The sequence below is a fragment of the Rhinolophus hipposideros genome, assembly GCF_964194185.1.
Source record: "Rhinolophus hipposideros genome assembly, chromosome: 1".
In the NCBI taxonomy this organism is placed as follows: domain Eukaryota; kingdom Metazoa; phylum Chordata; class Mammalia; order Chiroptera; family Rhinolophidae; genus Rhinolophus; species Rhinolophus hipposideros.
Genome location: NC_138047.1, coordinates 9,940,784 through 9,964,189, shown reverse-complemented (window position 1 = coordinate 9,964,189; position 23,406 = coordinate 9,940,784). Strand labels below are relative to the sequence as shown.

Here is a 23,406-nt window from a genome sequence, read left to right as displayed (position 1 = left end):
TGGCCTTCAAAATACCACCCTATTGAAAAGCAGCAAAATATATAGATGTGGGGAGATACCCAGATTCTTCACTGGGTATGAGTACATGGATACAATTTTTCTCAATGGCGAGTGACAACATGACAAAAGCTTTAGAGAGGACCAGAACCTTTGATTGTCTAATTCAACTTCTAGGGATTTATTCTAAGGAAATGGAAAAATATATGTAGGAATATTCACTGAAGTATTATTTAAAATAATTTTTAAATGTTAATCTAAATCTCTTATCAGTAGAATATTAGTTAAAATGTGGTACACCTATACAATGGAATATTATTCAGCTTTCAAAAATTATGAAATGAATCTATATCAACATGGAAAGATGTATGTGATGTGACAAAAGCTAGTTGACATAAAGATGAACAAAAAATAATCTCCAGTAAGCCATGTGTGTGTCCAGATGCACAGAAAGGTCTTGAAGAATATATACCTAAGTACTAAGTAATGCTGGGATTGTACATAATCTTTATTTTCTTTTTTTTAACGTTTTTTTCCTGATATTTTTGCAATGATATTGTAATCAGAAGAAATAGTAAAGTTGTAAAAACAAACTACCTGCGCCTAAGTAAATAAAAATAAGTGTAGAAAAGTGGTTCCAAAAGAAGTAACAGAAAACATGGGAAATTCATGAAAGATGTTTTGAATTTTCAAAGTTAACATTAATCATCAGTATAACTAAAAGAATTTGTTTCGTTTTATTTAGCAGACAGGTTGTAGCCGATGGTAAACTATTTCTTCACATTGACTAATCAGCTTGGCATGCATTTACTGTTCATGGAGAGATTTATTGGAAAAGGCAAGTTGATGTAGACAGTAGTTGTACTTTCACATTGCTTCTTCCTGTTTCTTTTTAATGAGAATAAAAACTGTGGACTCTAAACTTAAAAAAGAGGCTTCCTGAGCCAAGGATACAAACAAAGCAATTTGAATTCAATGGCTTAACCCCTTGGCCTGCTCTTCAATTATGTCCAGACAAATGTAGTAAAGAAATTGAAACCAGAATCACTAAAACAATGGATTAAACGTCTACTGCCAAAGTTTTCCACCGTCTTGTGTTTCTTAGGGGGTGCATGGATTAGAGAAAAAGGAAGAGAAAGAGATTTGGTGAGATAGGGGAGGGGAGAGAAGGATTGGAGTCTGGGAGAGGGAGGAGAAAAAGTGGATTTTTGCACAAGAAGCCAGAAGGGCCAGTAGGCCACGGCCGGGACAGCCAGTGGACACTATTCGATGTGGATGATGAAATGTCCTCTGTGCATACATAGAGAATCCGCCAGCCCTTAGCAGTACCTGCAGACTAGGTCAGCCAGGGAGTGGCACGTTTTTCTGAGTTTGCCATGACCAGAGTGCTTGTGTGCACCATTTTTCCTGGTCAGTGGTTTATTTTCTGCCTCTCACTGTACTAAGCACATTGTAAGTGTTGGGTTCAATACTTAATCGATTGAATTAAACTGTTAACATCTCCTAAGTTGAAGTACATACTGGGAGTGCCAAAAAATCAGCTCTTATGTATATTATATATATAATATCAGACCGGGTCTTATATTAATTTTTGCTCCAAAAGACGCATTAGAGCTGATGATGGTCCGGCTAGGTCTGATTTTTGGGGAAACACGATAGCTTAGTCAAGGTTTAGAGACCAGATATTGGAATAACTGAATAAAGTTACTGATTAAAAGGGCTGCCAGGTGAGCCAGTAGATATTTCAGACAATAAAATGATGAGTCACACTTCCTGAATATTTATTTAAATGGTGAAGCCCCCAAATTCACTTAGCCATTTGCTCATTCATCCAGTATATACTGAGTACCTACCATTTTCTGTTGAACTAAAAACAGCAACCTTTAAAAGTTGTGATGTCTTTTTTGACTATTTAAAAAAACAAATGATGATGTTGGTAATATGAATGGGCTGATTGACACATTAAGTTAACATTTACTAAGCAAACGACTATGGTAAAGAAATTTATATTTTCTTACAAAGATGAGCTCAACTGATCCCTTATTTTGTGGTAACATCAACATGCACTGATGTCCAGGGAGCCAGCGAGTACCTCTGTCACCTGTACCTGACAGGGGCCTACTCTTAGGTCTCAGGTGGCTGGGATTGTATATGACATACTCTGAAGGCACTATCACTAAGAGTTTTTAGAAAATTAGCATGATTTTCATCTTATTTTCCACCTTCTTAGCAGATGAAACTCAAATAATAATGAAATATATCTAGTTTTCATCTCGTTGTTGACAATTGCTTGTTCTGTCATACAGTTAGTTGTTCTCATGCCTATCTTTATGTTTAAGCAGCCTGAAAGAAAATCTTATGCAAACAATATGAAAGGTTCAAAGATTTTTTTTTTTAAATCTCTGTGTTTTCTTAGTTCCTTGCACATAGCTATCTTTGTCTATTGTAGGTGTTCAGTTAATGTTTATTATATTACATTTCAGAATTTGGGAGTGAATTTCTGATATTTTAATCCAGTGAAACATAAATTGGAAAAAATATGTGATAGATTATAGCCCATAATAAAGTAGTTTGAAAATCTGTGTAGAAAATATGGCCTCAAAATTTTACATGTAAGATTTTATCCTACAGATATAGTTGTATATATCCAAAATGATATAAGGTTCTTCAATTAATTGTTGTTTGTAATATAGCCAAAGAATGTAAGCAATCATGTGTCCTAGAAGGGATTGGCTAAATAAATTGTGGCAAATCCATACAATGGAATATTATTCTGAAGGTGTTAAAAAGAATGAGGTGTTTTTTATGTATTGACATGGAAGGATCTGCAAGATATACCACTAAGTGAAAACAAACACGGTGCAGAACAGTGAAAATAAAATACCTCAGTGTCTAGAATCATATACCTTCTATGCGCTGTTTACATACTGACTATATGCTGTTCACCTCGAGTAGAGTGCTGGGACAATGGGAAACACTTACCAGCGACAGTTCTGGAATCGTATGAATATGCACCTGCAGAGAAGAGATGGCAGCTCAGTTATGGTTGTCGTCCTACGTAGTAATTTCTCATTAAGCAGGAGAAATTGTGGATGGTTTGGTTCCCGTCTTAAAGCCTTGAGAGATTCACAGCTGGCAAAACCCAACTCGTTTTAGCAAAGAACAAGCAAAGTAGTTCATTTAGACACTGGGCCATGCTTAAGGGTCAGCTACTCCCTTACAGAAGACGCAGATTACGGGGAGCTCCTCCAACCGTAGACTGTGACTCCAGGTTATGGAAAGCTTCCTCCGTCCTCGCAAATTGAGAGGAGACAGGTATTATTCAGAGTCTTGGCAAAGCAGGTTAATACGGTGAGCCTTGTCACATCTGGGACACGGACTCTCTTTTGCAGCTGGACAGAGCCAGGAAGGAGCACAGAGAATAGAGACCAGAGCAAGGAGGTTGTGGCAGAGAGCAGGTGCGGAGGGTCACTAAAGTGTCCCGACTTGGGATTAGAGGTGTAATGCTATGCAGAGAGATAGCTGCCCTCTCCTGCAGTTTGCAAAGCCAGTGCTGACCTGGCTTCTCGGGCGAGGCAGAGGGAGTGTGTTCCATGGCATTTGCTGTTGTCTGAGATGGGACTTGGGAGGGCTCATTCCTGACTACCCCTGTGGTTCCTGCAGAAGGAGGTTTGGATGGCATCAGCCTGGAGCCTGGTACAATAGCTGGCTTTGTGGCCACTGTGGCGTCTGACTTGGAAGTGAAAGCTGGCTCTGTAGGAAGGTGCAACACATAGAGAACATAAATGTTTAGCAGAGTCTCTTTCTCATCGCCAGTAGAGCGAACTGACACCTGCTCTAAGGAACCCGCCCTGGACCAGCCCTTCCCCAGCACACTGCTCCATGGCTCTTTAGGACAATCCCTTCAGTGTGTCACATAGTCAGTCAGTCACAATCTGGAATGGGCATGAGACTTTTGAGAATGCTAGAGGATTTACAGTTATTTGTCACGGTGCACATAAGATGAGAGTAGGTCCAGGCTTGTTTTAGAGAAGACTGATCTCAAAAAACAAAAAACCAAGTAGAACGATTTGCCAAAGACATCTGGGATGCTGATTTTAGTTTATTTTTTTACATGTTTGCAGAAAACTTCTAAATAAGGGAAATCTGAGATTTGACCCATCTTAGCTATGTGTGTATTTGGAGAGTGTCCAGGTTTTGCTCCAAGCTCAGCATCTCAGCGCACTATTTGGGCAGCTTTTCCACGTGCTCCCAGACACATACGCTGTGAAAAGTCCTTGTGCTTTTAATCATTTGCCACTAACTCACACGTACCTCTCACTACCCAGGCTGTCAGCACTCCGGGCACTCTGCAGAGAGTTCCCCCCAAGAGTCCCCCCAGGACCACATATGTCACTCTGTGCCAAAGATGACTCTCATGTCTGAGATCGAAATCATGCGGTTTGGTCTGACCAAGTGTGTGGCACACGACAACAGGGCTGTGGGAGACGCCATGATTATTCTCATCAATTGGGTGAACCAGGCGCGATTCAGATCAGAGGAGTTTTAGAATTACCCCACACTTAAATATAGCCAGTACTTCAACCTCTTCCTTCTGTTTGTAGCCAACTAACTAACTAGGAGGAAACCTTTTTCTGGCCTCTCCATCCTCCCCTCAGCATTGGTCCTCAGCCCTGGAGAGCTTCTAGAACCCTGATTCCCAGATTGCTCTCCAGGGCTCCAAGGCGACCTCAGTGGGCAGCCAAGCTTAGGAAACAGCACTCTAAGGAAGGTGTGTCTGGGCAGCTCTGTCAAAGGTAACAGAATGCTTGTGCCTGGAGGGAAAGGAGGAGGTAAGGGCCAGGAAAAGCCATGCACTGGATACCGGGACACCAAAAGATCAACAGGAAAGTGTAAAGGAGGGGTATCCTGCAGTACACAGCACATTGTCCCACAATAGTTAGCATCCAAGATTTTGAATTTTCTTAACTTTGGGACAGGGCTGAGGAAGTAGGTTAGTCTTCCACAAAGCCTCAGTGGAAATTCAACATCAAACAATTAAGTTCGCAAATTTGTTGCAATGATGTTGCTGACCTTTTTTGATATCAGAGGCATTATTCATTATGAATTTGTACCAACTGGACAAACAGTTAACCTAGTTCACTATTTGGAAGTGCTGAAAAGGCTGCATGAAAAAGTTAGACGACCTGAACTTTTCGCCAACAATTCATGGCTCTTGCATCACGACAATGCACCAGCTCACACAGCACTGTCTGTGAGGGAGTTTTTAGCCAGTAAACAAATAACTATATTGAAACACCCTCCCTAATCACCTGATCTGGCCTCCAATGACTTCTTTCTTTACCCAAAGATAAAGGAAATATTGAAAGGAAGACATTTTGATGACATTCAGGACATCAAGGGTAATACAATGACAGCTCTGATGGCCGTTCCAGAAAGAGTTCCAAAATGGCTTTGAAGGGTGGACTAGGCACTGGTGTGGGTGCATAGCTTTCCAAGGGGAGGACTTCGAAGGTGACTGTAGTGATATTCAGCAATGAGGTATGTATGTAGCACTTTTTCTAGGATGAGTTCGCGAACTTAATTGTCTGACTTCTTAATGGAACACGGCCGTTCTGTGCAGAGCTTCTGTACTAGAGCCATCGTTCTTAACTCGCTGATGTTTAGGACTGTCAAGAGGCAATCTGCATGGGTCGCTCACGTTTCTGAACGTCATTTCTTTTTTATTAACGTTTACAGAGCTCCTTCTAGAATCAGAACTCATGGCATGCATTGTTTTCTTGTTGTTGCTGCTTTTAAAAAAAATTTTATTTATAATTGGCATACAGTATTATATCAGTTTTAGGTGTACAACATAACGATTCAACAGTTATGTATTTTACAAAACGATTGTCACAACAAGTCTCTGATCCAGGTGTGCTGTGTTTTCTGCTAGTACCCGTGAAACCGTGGTGGGCCAACATGCAAGGCAGGCAAAACCTCAGATCCTCCCCGGGTCCTGATGCAGATAGGAGTGGACAGTTAAGTGTGATCTGACATAGTAAGAGTGGATTTTAAACCACTATTAGTTATGCTCATATGAAACCTGGATATCAAGGTTTACCTTTTATTTAAAAGAGAAAATTAAGCTAAAGTAAATTTTGATTCTTGACTTAAAAAAATATATATTTTGTTCTATTACATAAGTCTGTGGCGGAACACCAGCAGTGGTCCATGAATCTGAGGGATTTGTGGGACCTGAGTGTTGGCAGGGAATGGAAGTCCTTTAAAAGTTTCTAACATTCCTACCTTTTCCAGGAGGGGAGGGGCTCTCTGGCTCTGGGGTCACCCCTGCTGGTGCTACTGTGGAGGGTGGCGTTTGGTGAGTCAGGGAGGGGTCTCCTAGAGAGAGGACAACCACATGGCATTTATCATCCTGAGGGTGAGACCTGGGGGTGGCTTCAGGACTGGATATAAATAAAAAAATAAACATAGAAATTTAAAACGGACACATCTGGCTTCCTACAATACAAGTACATGAAACAAACATCGTTTTCCACCCTGCAGTGCCCACGTAAATGCAAACACAGACTGCAGACAGGGCGGACAGCAGGAGCATCACCATGCGCGCACCATTTCCCTCATCCCCCAGTCCCCTGGGGCAATGGGGACTGGCGCAAACAGATGCCCCTACATCCGGTGGGCCACATCCCCAGAGGTGAAGCCTGAGCTCAGGGAACCTTCGTCTTGTATCAATGGCACGACCGTGTCTGCCTTTTCTCCAGAGGGAGGCGCTGTCTCCACCATCCAAGGCTAAATAAGCATCCTTGGAAAGATAGTATAGGGAACGGGCAGTCAGTCCTCTGTAGCAAGTGCAAGGATTCCTCCTTGCCCTGCCTCTGAAGTCTGCATGACGTCTCCCAGGGAGGGGGAGGAAGTGGGGGGGACACCGGGTGACCTAAACGCTACCAATTCAGGGAGGAAGTCTGGCTCTCCGAGGAGTCCCACAGCAGAGTGAGTTTGCTGTAGAACGACCCCCTCTCGCTGGCCTCCCCCATGGAGAAGCTGGGATTTTCACCAATGTTATATGAAATAGTACGCAGCTTGTTGCTGGACATGCCTCAAGTATGCAATAAATGTTAAATCAGAATTCTCTTGGAAGGCCATGGGTGAATCTCTATTTTTCTAGAGTATTCCTGGAAATGGCACTATTGGCTTCCACCTGCAGATTGTTTGGCTCCTGACATGGTTATCTAGTTGTAGATCATTTAAAAGAGCAAACAAAACAAAACAAAACAAAACGTTGATTCTGGCGACTGTCCCTCACACTTGCTCTGGAGCACTGGCTGAACACTCGGCTTGGGTGGCTGAGGTAAGGGAATCTCTGACCCGTGTGTCTCCCCAGTCTCCTGGATTGGGTACCAGTGGAGAAGAAGGGCAGTAATTCCCCTGCAGGCTGTCTCCAAGGGAGAAACTGGAAAAGCTCTCTGGGAAGCAAGCATGCTTGAGCACACACCCTTATCTGTAGCCGAATTCTTGCTCCCATAATCGTAAAGCATTGATGGTAATGATAGTTAATATTTACCAGGTTTCACTTAATCGTCCCACAAGCCACAGTGCTTACATCAGGTCCATTTTCTAGATGGGGAACCAGAGTTTCGAGATGTTAAGGGCCTTGCCCAAGGTCTCACAGATGGTAAGTGGCAGAATTAGGATTTGAATCCAGACTTGTGAGACCCCCAAAGCCTATGGATTTCCTTCCATCTCCAGGAGGTGCCATTTAGAAGCCCATTGATTTATTCAGCCTTAGACCTCCACACAAATCTCTTGGCCCCTCAGATGGGCTCATTCAGCGTCATACATGGCAGCACTACTCCCTGTGTGGCCTTGGCAAGAGTGGAGGGGAGCAATGGTGCAGGGTTGGCTACTTACTGATGCACTTGAGAGTGGGAGTTGTCCACTGGGTAATGTTTGTGACCTCGTTGCGCAGGCACTTAGTCAGGCTGGATGTACCAGCTTTACGCTTGAAACCAGAGTTACAAATATACCGCTCCCTGGAGTTCTCATTGTAACTCTTGACATGGATGTCTGCATGTTCAATAGCTTTGGGAGTAGAACATGTGGTACCTGCAAAAGTGCAAATAAGAGGAGAGAGAGATGAACACATTTCAGCTTGTTCAGAAGCCTCCCAGGAGCCTTGCCTTATGTGCCAACCATGCAGCATAGCTAGAGAATGAGAAGAGTTATCATGGAAAACCTCTGTCTCTTTACAACATTATTGATTATACTCTCCAAACTCTTTCATATCCTCATGGCAATATTGTGGTTACCAATTGTGCTTTCTAATCCCCTCATCTTCTCCCTCATCCCCACTCCTCCCCTCCCACTTAGCAACCCTCAGTTTTTTCACTAAAAAACAAATGTTAAAAAAAAAAAGTTAAAACCTCTGCCTCATTCTCCACTTCCCATCAGTCTCCTGCCTCATTCTCTCCACAGGTATCCATCTCTTTGTTTCTCTTCTGCCCTACCCACACCAAACCTCTGAGCTCTCCTGCCTAAACAGCAGCAATAGTCTCCAGGCAGCCGGCATCATCGTTAGAAATGCCTATTTGATGGCTTCACTCTTTCCCGACTTTCTGCTGCTCTTAGAATAGAAACTAAAATCCTTCAGAAGTCTTCAAGGCTCTGCCAGACCTGGTCCTGCCTTCCTCTCTCACTGTGCTTCCTCTGGCCACACATGCCTGTGGGGCCCCCGTGCCACTCACAGGCCGATCCACCCTCCCTTGACCCCACTCTTGGCTGCCCATCCCCTGCCATCCTTCCTGGCTTACTTCATCATCACTTCATGAAAGTCTTTCCTCACTCCCACAGTCCGCTAGGTCCCAGACTTCTGTGTTCTTTTCCTGTACAGTCGTTTTTACAGTTGTATTTAAGATGTTGAGGTGATGTGATGAACGTTTGTCTCACCGTCTTCACGGTGAGCTGTCGAGGGTAAGAGTCACGTCTGTTTTGCCCAACATTGTATCCCATGACCCTAGTATAGTACCTGGTGAGACAAGGTACTCAAGAAATACCTGTGCAAAACATGAGTGGATGAACTTTCTTCCCCAGCACCAGGCTTAAGTCTGACCTTCTAATTCAAGTGAGTTCAACTTACTTAATTTCTACATGTATCTCATTCTTCCAGTTTTTCCGGAAGAAACCAGAGGCAAGGTGAATTTCCCCAGATGGTTCTACTTTTGTGTTAGCTGGAATTAAAAAGTCAGACTCTAAAACTTCAACTAAAAATCCTGGCTGTGGGGCTCTAGCTTTGTCCTGTGGAAATAAGGAGTTTCATAAACTAGTATCTAAGGGTACTGGCCTAAGAAGAAAGGGGGGAACTGAATTGTTGGCTATTTGCATTTTGAGGATGCCCTATTTGGACTGACTTTTTGTTGTTAATTATTTTATGGCCTGTTGATATTTTTGCATCCTTACAATCATTCCTTTCCTATATAAAAGCAAGTAACATTAAAGGTTAAAGACAACTTGATTTTAATGAGTTGTAGAAATACTTCTGACTTTTGCCCCACATTATGTAATAATAACAAAACTTACAAAAAAGAAAACATTTTTTCACGACGCAAAAATGAGTGAAATTGGTATTACTTATCATACATCTAATGTAAAATGCTATGGAGCCCAGGAAAGAACCTATTCATAAGGCCCTGATAACAGTTAAGTAATATCCTCTTTGGCACCAATTTTGTAGATTGGGGTTCTATAATGAAACCCCAAAAGCATCCTTAGATCTTAAAAAGTGAGGACCCAACCAACGTATTGCTCTACCACATTTCCTCCAAACCAGTGTTGCCAGCCTATCCTCGTTTAAGATGAAGTTCTGTCCAAACCCAGAAAGAGTCTACTGCACACAAAGTTAAAAAGCAAGATTTTTCTTTAACCACTTGAAACAACTGTATGATCATTTTAAATTTAGTTTTCAATTACAGTTGATATAGAATGTTATATTAGTTTCAGGGGTACAGCAGAGCGATTAGACATTGCTATAAGGCATGAGGTGCTCACCCCGATAAGTCTCTACCCGTCTGACACCACAACTGTATGATTTTTATACTCTTTTTCCTATTAATTCAATACATGACTAGGTTTTCTTACACGCAGAGGAGATGAACAAGAACTGGTTTCTTAGACCAAGCCTTGCCTCAGGCCGTGGAGGTGGCTTAGAGTGGGCTGTGTTGGAAAGGAAAGTCCCACAGAGGGAAATTCTTCTGCAGCATTTTCCATTGTCCTGGAACTTGTACAAGCACATTGAGAAAGGATCGCCCCCCACCATCACTAACGTGCACATGCGGAGTGGTTCATTGGCTGAGGAGCAGCAGCCAAGCTTCCCAAGTCAGCGGTAAAGCATAGCAACCTGTGGCTGCCTGCCTACAGCTGCCTGGGAAGCTGGCTCTTTGGTTCCAGGTCTGGAAGCCCGAATAAGTCTCTGCTGAGCAGCTGGACATCCACAGGGGAGAAGGTCAGGACTCAGCGAAGGGAACTTGGTGAAGTAATCTTTCTGCCAAGGAGGGTGGATGGAAGGGGAGACCGAGTATCGTGGCAATCAGATTCACAGACCAGAGTAGGAAGGCCCCCCACCCCCACCCAGTTATGTCTGTGCTGGGAGTCAACAAAGTATGGCCGCTGGGCTTTTGTCAGTAAAGTTTGATTGGAAAACAGCCTTATTCATTTATGTATTGCCACTAGCTGCTTTCACAAACAGACTGCTGAGCTGAGTTGTTGCAACAGAAGCCGGATAGCCCACAAAGTCTAAATTATTTACTCTCAGGCTCTTTACAGGAAAAGTTTGTCAATCCCTGCTCTACGCAGCCTTTAAACAAGTTGTTGCCCTTGTTACCTACACCTGTTGCCCAGGAAGTCAGCATAGAACAGGCAGTTCTTAAGGTAATACAGCCCAAGCCAAAATAAAGGCCTTTCCATGGGCAAAATCCACCGTAAGTCAAGAGGCAAATGACAAAATGGGGGAAAAAATACATCTCATATCACATAGGGCTAATCTCCCTCATATGTTAAGAGTTCCTGAAAAAAATCAATAGAAAGACTACCAATCCCATGGAAATACAGGAAAAGAATATCAACAGGTGGTTCCCAGAAAAGGAAATACAGATGCTCTTAAATAGATACAAAGATAGATATTCAGCCTCATTTACAATGAAGGAAGCATAAAATAAAACTACGTAAGGTAGCAAGTTCAGCTCCCAAATTGGAAAAGAACCAAACGTCGATTAATACACTGTGTTACTTTCATATAGTTCATACAGAACTTAGTGAGGACATATCTTCAATCTAAATACACATGCTCTTTGACCCCACAATTCTATTCCTAGGAATTTATCTTATAGATACATCTGCAGAACACTTATGCACAACCCCTTTCACCCAGCAATTCCACTTCTAAGAATTTACAGGTGTACTGGCAGATCTGTAAGTGTGTATAAAGTTACTGATTATAATAGCCAGTACTTGTAAATCACCTTGTATGTCGTCAGTAGGACACGAGGTAAATTACAGAACAGTTGCACAATGAAGAAGTACGACCCAACTCTTAACAGTAGATGAAGAAAGCGCTTCATGCACCAAAGTGGAAAGATCCTAAGATACACTGTTGGGCTAAGAAGAAAAGGGTCAGAACCTGTGTATTACCTGCTACCATCAGTGAAAAAAAGAAACAATACCTGTACACATTTTTTTTGTCTAGAGATAAACTCTTTGAAAGGATACACAGGGAACTATTATTAGCCTGGGAGAGGATGGCAGACTTCACTGAATGCCTTTTCATACTTGCTGAATTTTTAACACTGCCCATGTTTTACCTGTTAAAGATGCCTTTGGAAGATTTTGTAGTGCTCTGTTTCTTAAGTGGGCATATACATGGGTGTTTATTATTCTTTTTTCATATATTACATATTTGCTGGGGCGAAAATAAAAATTTTTACCAACCAGTGCCTCTCAGGTGCCAACCAGTCGGTATTAACCGACTTTTAATACCAGGACCAGGTATTAACCAGGACCAGGTAGGGCGACCACTGGCCGTGGATGAACAGCCACACAATGATGATTGGCAGAATATCAGTCGTGCATATATGTTACATACTGTTTTAAATGTATGAAATACTTCATAATAAAAAAAGGGGGATAGTTTAAAGTACCCTACAGCAGGAAATCAGAAACCTTGGTTGAGCGTAGGGCAAGAAAGGGCTAAATCACTCCACTCGTGGGCATTTAGTGTATACGGTAACACATCTCCTGCTACGTGAATGTGAGAAATGCAAGAGATCCTACAATTAGGGATTTTCGCCCGTCTCTGGGCAGCTTGGGGTAAAATCAAAGACGAGAAGGCTTATAAGGCCATGTGGGAGGATTCTGGACATTTTTTGGAGGACAAGACGCAAAGTCCTCCCAGCAGACTTTGGATGTGACAAAGTGCATGTGGATCGAAAGACATGTTTTATCAGAAAATGTTACCAAAACAAGATAAGAGCCAGAGCTAGAATGATGAAAGTTTTTTTTTTTTTTAATCTGTAAAACAGTTAAAAACTCCCCCCTCCTTCTAATTAGAAGTTGAAATATTTGAGCAAGATTTAGACCCCAAGATTTTCTTTGGTTTGAAATGTAATGGCTAAAAGCAAGGTGCTGGGGCTGGCCCGGTCACGTACAGTCACTGCATTTCTGCGGTCGCTCTCCATAGACAGATACTCAGCAGGTCTGCAAGATAAGCCAGAGCTGCGCTGACAGCTGCTTAGCATGACACCTAGTAAAGTTCTCCATTTTCATATGTGAGTTTAGGAACGTGCCAGGATCAGGCCAAGCTAGTCTGGAAGTCTGGATGGTTGAGCTACCTGAGAGTACGGTGAACAGGCTAGCACTCAAATGGATGAGGTGAGGTCGATCACCTATCCAGGTTAGACTGTGTGCTAGGCCTGGAGGGGGACAGAGTCTAGAAAATGTGACCATCTTCCGCAGTTCTGAATGTCGCGGTGGGGATTCTGGAACACAAATCTCCATCCATCCATCCTGGAAAATGTCTCTGATCTTCACCCTGTGCTTAGACGATGCTGATTCATTTCTGTATCCTTCACATTAGCCAATCTTGTTTGATGTGTCCCAGTAGAATCTGTGCCTGCTTTCCAGCAATCTGAACCTTCTTTGGATTGGGCAGGATCTGGGGTCGGCTTTGACTAGCCATGGGCCCCATGGAGCAGCTTTCTCCTCCCTTCTCATCTGCTCCCTGTGGATTGGCGTGTCTCTGCCTAGAAACCCTAGTTTTCTGGACTAGGGCCCTGGCCCTCTGCCCAGGTCTTGTCCACCTTTTCCTCCAGAGATTAAGCCCTGGATTCCAATACTCTCCACCTGATGGCTAGGTTTGGTTGTCAGAGAATGACTGTCAGAATCACTAGGATACTTATGCATTTCATTCCCAGGATCGCCACCTTCTGGACTCCTTATGCCATGTCCCACTGGTCAGGTGGGCCTCTCCAGATATCAGAATCAGAGGGAGCCATCTCAGAATTTAGAATGTGGTTAGGACAATGTAAAGTGCCTGGCAGCCTTCAGACAGGCTAGCTCTGGTGGGTCAGCTGTCAGACTCCCCGCTCCTACTTCAGGAAGCCCTCCCCTTCAGGCTCTGTCACCATGGTTTCAGCATATCTCATACCTGAGCCCGCCCGAGCTAAGGCAGCCCGGTGGGTCAGTCACTCCAGCTTCACTTGCTCTTCCTAGTCTCAAGAGAGAAAATGGACGTTCCTCAGAAAATTAAGAATAGAATTACCATATGACTCAGCAATCCCTCTCCTGGGTATCTACTCCAAAAATCTGAAAACATTTATCCGTAAAGATATATGTACTCTGATATTCATTGTAGCATTATTTATGGTGGCCAAGACATGGAAACAACCAAAGTGTCCTTCAATAGATGATTGGATAAAGAAGATGTGGTATATATACATAATGGAATACTATTCCGCCATCAGGAAAGGTGAAACACTGCCATTTATTACAACATGGATGGATCTTGAGATTATTATGCTGAGCGAAATAAGTCAGAAAGAAAAAGTCGAGATGTCATCAAAATGGCGGCGTGAGGTGAGCCTCTGTAAAGACCAGAGGGTAAGGGGGTGGGGGGTGGGAGATGAGGGTAAGAGGGATCAAATATATGGTGATGGAAGGAGAACTGACTCTGGGTGGTGAACACACAAGGAGATTTATAGATGATGTAATACAGAATTGTACACCTGAAATCTATGTAATTTTACTAACAATTGTCACCCCAATAAATTAAAAAAAAAAGTTGAGAACCATATGACTTCACTCATATGTGGGATATAACACTGAAGGCAACAAAGGAACAAGACAAAGAAACAAAAACTCATAGACACAGACAACAGTTTAGTGGTTACCAGAGGGTAAGGGGGGATGAGGGTAAACGGGATCGAATATATGGTGATGGAAGGAGAACTGAATCTGGGTGGTGAACACACAAAGTGATATATAGATGATGTAATACAGAATTGTACACTTGAAACCTATGTAATTTGACTGACCATTGTCACCCCAATAAATTTAAATAAATAAATAAATAAATAAATAAATGAGAGAAAATGGATTGTTTGATTTTTGTTCTTATTCCAACCACTGACTCTTGTTTTAAAGTCCCATTGACATCTAATATTACACACACACACACACACACACACACACAAATCTGTCATCCTTTATCACTCCATGCTGATAGTCTCAATGCTCTCTTTTCACTTACGTGGCTTCTATAGTGGACTCAAACATTACATTTCTTTTTCAGTGAGATCATAAGATAATCATTATTTTAATTTATTAACTTTCTAAAAAGAAAATATTTCCTGCTAATATCTGTGAACAAAGTTATTACACGGAAGAACTCTAGCTGTTTATGTAGTGCACTTCCTTTACCAGCCTCGCGCTCTCTCGCATTCAGTATTTGGGTTGTACCTTGTTTGCCTGACTCCCTTCCAAAACATCGTTATTCACTGGATAGTCCTCAAGCTCAATTTTATTAACTGATTTGAATTTCAAATAATGTTCTGAATCATTTGATCTTTTCTTGGTTGCCTTTTTTTCAGTCTTCACTGTTTTCTGTTTGAGGTTTTCAAATTGAGGATTTTTGTCAGCAAATTGTTCTATCTCTTCTAAGTCTTGAGATTGTCTCCTGCATTTAGGGTAGTGGTTTTCAGCTCTTAGGGTTTGTAGCACACTTTGAAATAAAACCAGTGTGCCCTGTCACTTGAAGGATTTGAAAAAGTCAAAGTAACGGCAGCCCAGCCGTGTCAGCAAGAGGTGTAAGGAATCCTGTAGTAGGAGGGCGTGGGTGCTAACGTGTGATTCCTGTGGCATCCTTCAGAACTGGTCCTTTGTGAGTGGGACAGTTTATTGAGTATGTAAGAACCCAGAGTTCTAACAGCTTTCAATAAATATGCAGTCTTCTTTGGGGGTGGCTTAGCTTATTCCTCATAACCTTATAGTACCTTTTTTTAGCTCAACATCCCTTCTGCCAAACATTGTTACTACAGGTCTATTCAGTTATAGCCACAATGAAATTTACGCACTGAATGGGAAAGGGTTCACAGACAATGTGCTATGCACACAGTTGAGAACCACTGTTTTACAAGCAAAAGCAAGCTGGGCCAGATACTGAGTCAATAGTGATTGCTTATAGCGTCTGTAGATTTTCCTGCCAGGCCCACCTCTGCTGTTACATCTGAGGGCAAAGGTCTAAAAGTCACTCTCCTTTTCTTCTTGATAATCTGTAGGAACCAGTCATCGTCAATGAGTAAAACAAGTCCAGTCCAGATTTCTCACTGTTGGAGAAAGTAATAACTACAGAAAGGGGGAGGGAACTAGAATGTACCCTACGGTGTTGGAATAGAATCGAGGTTAAAGGTATCAGTATGTAATCAGTGTGTGAGTGTACGTGTGTGTACGTTTGAGTGTGTATGGGCAAGTATGTACATGTGTGTGTGCTAGCTCTGTCCTCTGATAGTACCTAGAAGCAACATTAGCAGCAAATATACTTGGTATCCAGATCTTAGTCTCTACAATAAGAAACCGTGGCTCCTTGGAGAAAAGGCTGATTCCAGGCCTAGGACACGGAAAGCACAAGATGAGCGTGGGGTGTCTCGTACCAGAAAGTCAGGAAGTGTTCAGAGAATGATGGAAACATGTCAAAAGGATACAGTGGCCAGGTTGAAACGGCTCTCACTGGCCAAATCTGGGGCAATTTGAGTATCAAAACAAAGATAGTAACAGATTATAGAACAAAATAAAACAAAACTCCATTAAGTTTGCACTAATATAAATAAATACCGTGTTTCCCTGAAAATAAGACCTAGCCAGACAATCAGCTCTAATGCATCTTTTGGAGCAAAAATTAATATAAGGCCGGGTCTTATATAACATAATATGCAACATGTGGTCCTGAATTAGATCCAGAATTAGGGAGGAAATAGCTAAAAGGGACATTATTGGGACGATTGACAAAACTTGAATATGGACTGAGAGTTAGATAAGATTGTGTCAAGGTTGAATTTCCTGATTTTGACAATTGTTCTGTGATTATATCAGAGTTGTTTTTTAGGAAGGTATGTAAGAGAATGTTGTTTTTAGGAGATAAACACTGAGGTATTTAGGCATAAAGAGGCATCCTGTCTCCAAATTACTTTTAAATGCTTTAGAAGAAAATGCATATGTTTAATAAATATATACAGGTAGAGGGGAGGAATGATAAAGCAAATGGGGCAAAATGTAAACACTTGGTGAATCTAGGTAAAGGCATATTGGGAAGGTGTTTGTACTATTGCAACATTACTGTAAATTTGAAGTTATGTCAGAATAGGTTAAAAAATAAGCAAAGTTAGTATCCAAATGAAAACCACTTGATGAGTGGCACTTGGGCCCCTTTTTTTTTTCTTTTTTTGAGGATTTCTATTGAAGGAAATACTAAGAACCCTTGTAAACTCAGGCCAAGATTATCTTTGGGTCAGGAAAATATTTTTTAATTTCCATAACTGTGGTTTTCACAGTGCTAACTTTTCCTCTTTCCTTGTCCATTCTTGATACCTTTTAGAGCGTCTTCTTTCATTTCCAGGGCCCAGTAGTGGTGTTTCCACTCTTTCCCCACCTGGTGTTTGATTGTAGCTTTGGTTTGCTGTGACACTCACCACTGCCCCATCGGAGCTCCCACTCCGTTCCGTGAACTCTGCCCCTACACACGGTGCTTCATCCTCCTCCCAGAGTTCCTGAGTCATTAGGACTCAGGGTAACCGCTTGTTCTTACCTTTCTCAGGTCATGGCATTGATTCCGTCAGTGAGGATTTCTTTTACAGCTTCCTCTGGAGGTGCTCTTCTCAATTTCTTTTCTAATACTTTTAAATTTAATCTAATGCTCCCTTCTCCATCTCAAATCTCTCTTTCTCCCCCCCACCCCCTTTCTGTGTGTGTTTAGCTTGGCAGTATCATGGGTTTAGCGTTGTGCTACCAAAATCTTAAATCCGCATCTGTGATGCTTTACTGTACTTTGACATAGCTGGGAAAATACTAAGAGATAGAGGGTTGGGATAGAGTGGGGAGAAATGATCATTAAAGTCAACTCTGGAAATTCGACCGTAGGCAGCATAGAAAGTCCCATAAAAATACTAGACTCTGCTCTGTGATAAAATGTTCCTTCTTTCTGAGGGAACCTTGGACCTTTAGACCTCTGGGGTAATAGTATGTCATCGGCGACTACCACAGATTGGTGACTGCCATCCAGCCACAGATTAATGATTCCAGGGAACATGGCAGACATGAGGTCCCCAGGGGAACAGGCTAGGCAAAGACTGGATTTAGTTGGTAGGAATGTATTTAATTGGTTTTCCCTCATCTGGCCCTTTTCTTCCATATGCCAAGTCTGCTCTTTGGAGCTGATAGCATCATTGTGTTGGGCCTGGAGGAATTTGTGAAATCACAGAGTTGAGCTCTCAGCCTTTGTAGGACTGATGGCTCCCACCATGAGTTATGCTAAAGCCTCAGAAGGGAGAAAGTGTCTAAGAATCATTACTTCAACTGAAACACCACACACACAGTATTGCAAAGACACCTTGCTCAAACCTTATTTCCATTTAGCATAATGTCCTTAGCATAGTCCCTATTGTAGCATATTGTAAAATTGCGTCCATTGTTAAGGCTGAATAATATTCCATTGTATGTATAGACCACATTTTGATTATCCATTCACTTGTTGATGAATAGTTTGCCTCCATGTTGTAGCTATTGTGAATAATGCTGCTATGAACAAATATACATGTGCAAATAGCTTTTGGAAACCCTGCTTTCAAATCTTGTCGGTATACACCCAGAAGTGGAATTGCTGGATCACATGGTAATTCTATTTCTATATTTTTTGAGGAACCTCCACACTGTTCTCCACAGCAGCTGTACCATTTTACATTCCCACCAGCAGTGTACAGGGTTCCAATTCTCTACACCCTTGCCAACATTTATTTTTATAGGAGTCATCCTAATGGGTACGAGGTGTTTATCACTGAAGTTTTGATTTGCGTTTCCATAATGATTAACGATGTTGAGAATCATTTCATGTGCTATTGGCCATTTTTATATCTTCTTTGGAGAAATGTCTATTCCAGTTCTTTGCCAATTTTTGAATCAAGTTGTTTGTTTTATTGTTGTTGAGTGTTAGGAGTTCTCTATATATTCAGGATTTTAATCCCTTATCAGGTATATGATTTGCATATACTTTCCTCCCATTCTGTAGGTTGATTTTTACTCTGTTGATAGGGTCTTTTGATGTACAACATTTTCATGAAATTCAGTATGTCTATTTTTTCTTTTGTTACCTGTGTCTTTGGTGTCGTATCCAAGAAATCATTGCCAAATCCAGTGTCATGAAGATTTTGTCCTATGTTTTCTTCTTTTTTTACATGTATATAACATCATTTAATTTTTTCATTAATTGATTCATAACATTATATAAATTTCTGGTGTACAAAATTATAATTTGATACCTGTATATTCTATTATGTGCTCACCAGCAAAAGTCTACTTTCCTTCCATTACCACATATTTGACCTCATTTACCCAACTTGTCCTCTCCCTGACCCCTTTTTCCTTCTGGTAACCACCATTCTGTTGTCTGTATGGATGAGTTTGTTTTTGTTTTGTTTTGTTATAAAGAAGATGTGGTACACACACACACACACACACACACACACACAATGGAATACTACTCATCCATAAAAGAATGAAATAATGCCAAGGGGGATCAAATATATGGTGATGGAAGGAGAACTGATTCTGGGTGGTGAACACACAACGGGATTTATAGATGATGTAATACAGAATTGTACACCTGAAATCTATGTAATTTTACTAACAAATGTCACCCCAATAAATTAAAAAAAAAATTTTGCTCTAAAACACCAAAAAAAAAAAAAGAAAAAAGAAAGAAATAATGCCATATGCAACAACATGGATGGATCTTGAGGGTATTATGCTAAATGAAATAAGTCAGATGGAAAAGGACAAAAATCATATGATTTCACTCGTATGTGGAATATAAAACAAAACACTAACGAAAGAACTATGCTTTCTTCTAAGTTTTATTGTTTTAGGTCTTTGATTTATTTTGAGTCAATTTTTGTGTATGGTGTAAGGTAAGGTTCCAACTTCATTCTTTTGCAGGTGGATGTTCAGTTTTCCCAGCACCACTGGTTGAAAAGACTGTCCTTTCCCAATTGAATGGTCTTGGCATCCTTGTCAAAAATAATTTGGCCATATATGTGATAGTTTATTTCTGTGCTATCTATGATTCTATTCCATTGACTCTATTCTATTCTATATGTCTGTCTTTATGCCAATACCACACACTTTTGATTACTGTAGCTTTATAGTAAGTTTTGAAATCAGAAAATGTGAGTCTTCCAGTTTTCTTTTTCTTTTTCAATATTGTTTTGGCTGTTTGAAATTTCATATGAATTTTAGGATGGGTTTTTCTATTTCTGTAGAAAGATATTATTGGGATTTTGATAGGGAATGCATAGAATCTATAGATTGTTTTGGGTAGTATCAACATTTTATCAGAATTAAGTCTTCCAATCTATGAACATGGAATGTGTTTCCATTTACTTATGTCTTTTTTAATTTCTTTCAGCAGCGTTCTGTACTTTTCATTGTACAAGTCTTTTACCTCCTTGGTTAAGTTTATTCCTAAGTATTTTATTCTTTTTGATGCTATTGAAAATGGAATTGTTTTTGTAATTTCCTTTTCGGGTTGTTCATTAGTGTATAGAAATGCAATTGATTTTTCTGTGATGACTTTGCACTCTGTTACTTTGCTGAATTCATTCATTCGTTCTAACAGTTTTTTTTGTGGAATGTTTAGCATTTTCTACATGTAAGATCATATTCATATCATCTGCAAACAGAGATCATTTTATTTCTTCCTTTCCAATTTGGATACTTTTCATTTCTTTTCCTTGCCTAATTGCTCTGGCTAGAACTTCCACTACAATGTTGAATAGAAGAGGTGCAAACAGGCATGCCTTGCTCCTTGTTCCTGATCTTAGAGGAAAAGCGTTCAATCTTTTATCACTGAGTGTGACGTTCACTGTGGGTTTTCATAGATGGCTTTTATTATGTTGAGGTAGTTGCCATCTATTCCTAGTATTTTTAGTGTTTTTATTATGAATGGGAGTTGAATTTTTTCAGATGCTTTTTCTGCATCAATTGAGGTAATCCTGAGGTTCCCCCCCCCCTTTATTCTGTTAATATGATGTATTATAATACATTGATCAGTTGTTGAACCATCCTGCATTCCAGGAAAAAATCCCACTTGGTCATTGTATATAATCCTTTTAACGTGCTGCTGAATTCAGTTTGCTAGTATTTTGTTAAGTATTTATGCATAGATGTTCATAAGGTATATTGGTCTGTGGTTTTCTTATATAATAGTTTCTTTGTCTGGCTTTGGTAGCAGGGTAATGTTGGTCTCATAGGATGAGTTAGGAAGTGTTCCCTCCTCTTCAATTTTTGGGGAAAGTTAGAGAAGAATTGGTATTGGGTCTTTTTTAAGTGTTTAGTAGAATTCATAAGTGAAGCCATTAGGTCCAGGGCTTTTCTTTGTCAGGAGATTTTGATTACTGATCAATCTCCTTACTAGTTATAGGTCTATTCATATGTTCTATTTCTTCATGATTTAGTAGTGGTAGATTTTGTGTTTCTAAGACTTTGTCCATTTCATCTAGATTATCCAATTTGTTGACATACAATTGCTCACAGTACTCTCTTATAGTGCATTTTATTTCTGTAGAATTGGTAGTAATGCCCCCACTTTCATTTCTGACTTTAGCAATTTGAGTCTTCTCTCTTTTTTCTTAGTCCATCTAACTAAATGTTAGTCAATTTGTTGATCTTTTCAAAAAACCAACTTTTAGTTTGTGGGGACAAAGCCCCAAAAAACAGTTTCCAGGCTCTCGGCCTCACAATAGAAAGGTGCAAATGGGGGCTAGCAAGAAGGTGGTGGCTGGCAAGCGCGGACTGCTGTTAGGCAGATTATGTAGATCCTGATTCCTGTGTCTCCAGCCCAGCCACCAGCGAGAATATATTGGTTTGACTCCCCTATCTATGGCTCCATGGGTGTTCCTTTTTGGCCTTACCGTGTCCTGCGTTCTTGGGCGAGGAGTGGGAGCTGAGACCCTGCATGACAAATGGCGCAGCGAGCAGGGTACCCCGCGTGACACATGGCGTAGTCGGCAGGATACGGTGCTGGCCAAAGCTTTCCGAAGGGCAGTGGAGCAGTTTGTGCGTAAGCGAGCTCAGTCTGAGGAAGACCAGGAGGAGCAGCTACCGGAGAGCTCGATTCCCATGGAGGGGTGGAAAGACATGGATGGTTCCCCAACCAGCAGAGGCCGGAGAAAGCGGAGAAAGCGAAGGTTGTTGCCGCCCTGTGGGCTGGGAACTGCTTGCTGAGGCAGCCCGGATGCAGGACTTTTAGTCCCAGGAGGAAACGCTTGCTGAGTCCTCCGTGGGACATGAGGGCGAGGTCAAGGTCATCCCTCACCCCTAGGACAGCCCTGGCGAATGACTATGGACGATGGGGAATTGCCTTCTATCCCTAATTTAATGGACGCTTGACTGTTTGGGAACATACCACCATGTAGTGGGACTGGTTTGATGTTTGCTTTTGTGTCTTGACTGGCCGCCATTGATAATATGTAAGCACCTTGATGTGAGCCGCTGTTGTTCCAGCACAGTACCCCGAGAGGCCCAGAGAGAGTGGCAGTGCCCTGAGAGGCCTGGCTGTGTCCGGGAAGTGTGGCTGTGCCCAGAGAGAGTGGCAGTGCCCTGAGAGCCCTGGCTGTATCCAGGAAGTCTGGCTGTGTCCAGAGAGAGTGGCAGTGCCCTGAGGCCCTGGCTGTGTCCAGGAAGTCTGGCTGTGTCCAGAGAGAGTGGCAGTGCCCTGAGGCCCTGGCTGTGTCCAGGAAGTCTGGCTGTGTCCAGAGAGAGTGGCAGTGCCCTGAGAGCCCTGGCTGTGTCCAGGAAGTCTGGCTTTGTCCAGAGAGAGTGGCAGTGCCCTGAGAAACTCTGGCTGTGCCCGGGGAGACTGGTGGTACCCTAAGAAGCCCAGGAAGTCTGGCTGTGCCCAGAAGTACTGGTGGTGCCCTGAGAAACCCTGGCTGTGCCCAGAGAGCCTGGCTGTGTTCAGGATAGTGCATTCACCTTCAGGCTCCTTGCACAGGGCCCCTCGCAGAGGACGTTTGTCGCGTGGATTGTGAGGCGAGACCCTGTAGGGGTGGAGTGTGGGGACAAAGCCCCAAAAAACAGTTTCCAGGCTCTCGGCCTCACAATAGAAAGGTGCAAATGGGGGCTAGCAAGAAGGTGGTGGCTGGCAAGAGCGGACTGCTGTTAGGCAGATTATGTAGATCCTGCTTCCTGTGTCTCCAGCCCAGCCACCAGCGAGAATATATTGGTTTGACTCCCCTACTTATGGCTCTGTGGGTGTTCCTTTTTGGCCTTACTGTGTCCTGCGTTCTTGGGCGAGGAGTGGGAGCTGAGACCCTGCATGACAAATGGCGCAGCGAGCAGGGTACCCTGCGTGACAAGTTTCATTGATTTTTTTCTATTGTTTTTCTATTCTTTATTTTGTTTATTTATGCTTTAATGTTTATTATTTTCTTTATTCTGCTAGCTACGGATCTAGTGTGTTGTTTTTCTAGTTCCTCGAGGTATAAAGTTAGGTTGCTGACGACTTTTGCCGCATCTTTATTTCTTTAAGACAGTTGTTGTAAAGTCTTTGTCTAGTATATCTGCTATCGGGGTTTTTTTAAAGGATAATTTCTATTGATT

At 41.9% G+C, this 23,406-nt stretch overlaps 1 protein-coding gene across 2 annotated transcripts in view; it reads right to left on the bottom strand.

Moving 5' to 3' along the window:
- IL15RA (interleukin 15 receptor subunit alpha) overlaps window positions 1-23,406 on the bottom strand; it is a 39,838-nt gene that overhangs the window by 4,532 nt on the left and 11,900 nt on the right. The window contains exons 2-5 of one of the 2 annotated variants that reach the window (XM_081048095.1): window positions 7,909-8,103; window positions 6,286-6,378; window positions 3,556-3,750; window positions 2,980-3,012 (exon numbers count right to left, since the gene is read on the bottom strand). In XM_081048095.1, the coding sequence (XP_080904221.1) occupies window positions 2,980-3,012; window positions 3,556-3,750; window positions 6,286-6,378; window positions 7,909-8,103 (516 nt within the window). The remainder of the gene's footprint in view (window positions 1-2,979; window positions 3,013-3,555; window positions 3,751-6,285; window positions 6,379-7,908; window positions 8,104-23,406) is intronic. The other variant, XM_081048096.1, reaches the window with a different exon arrangement.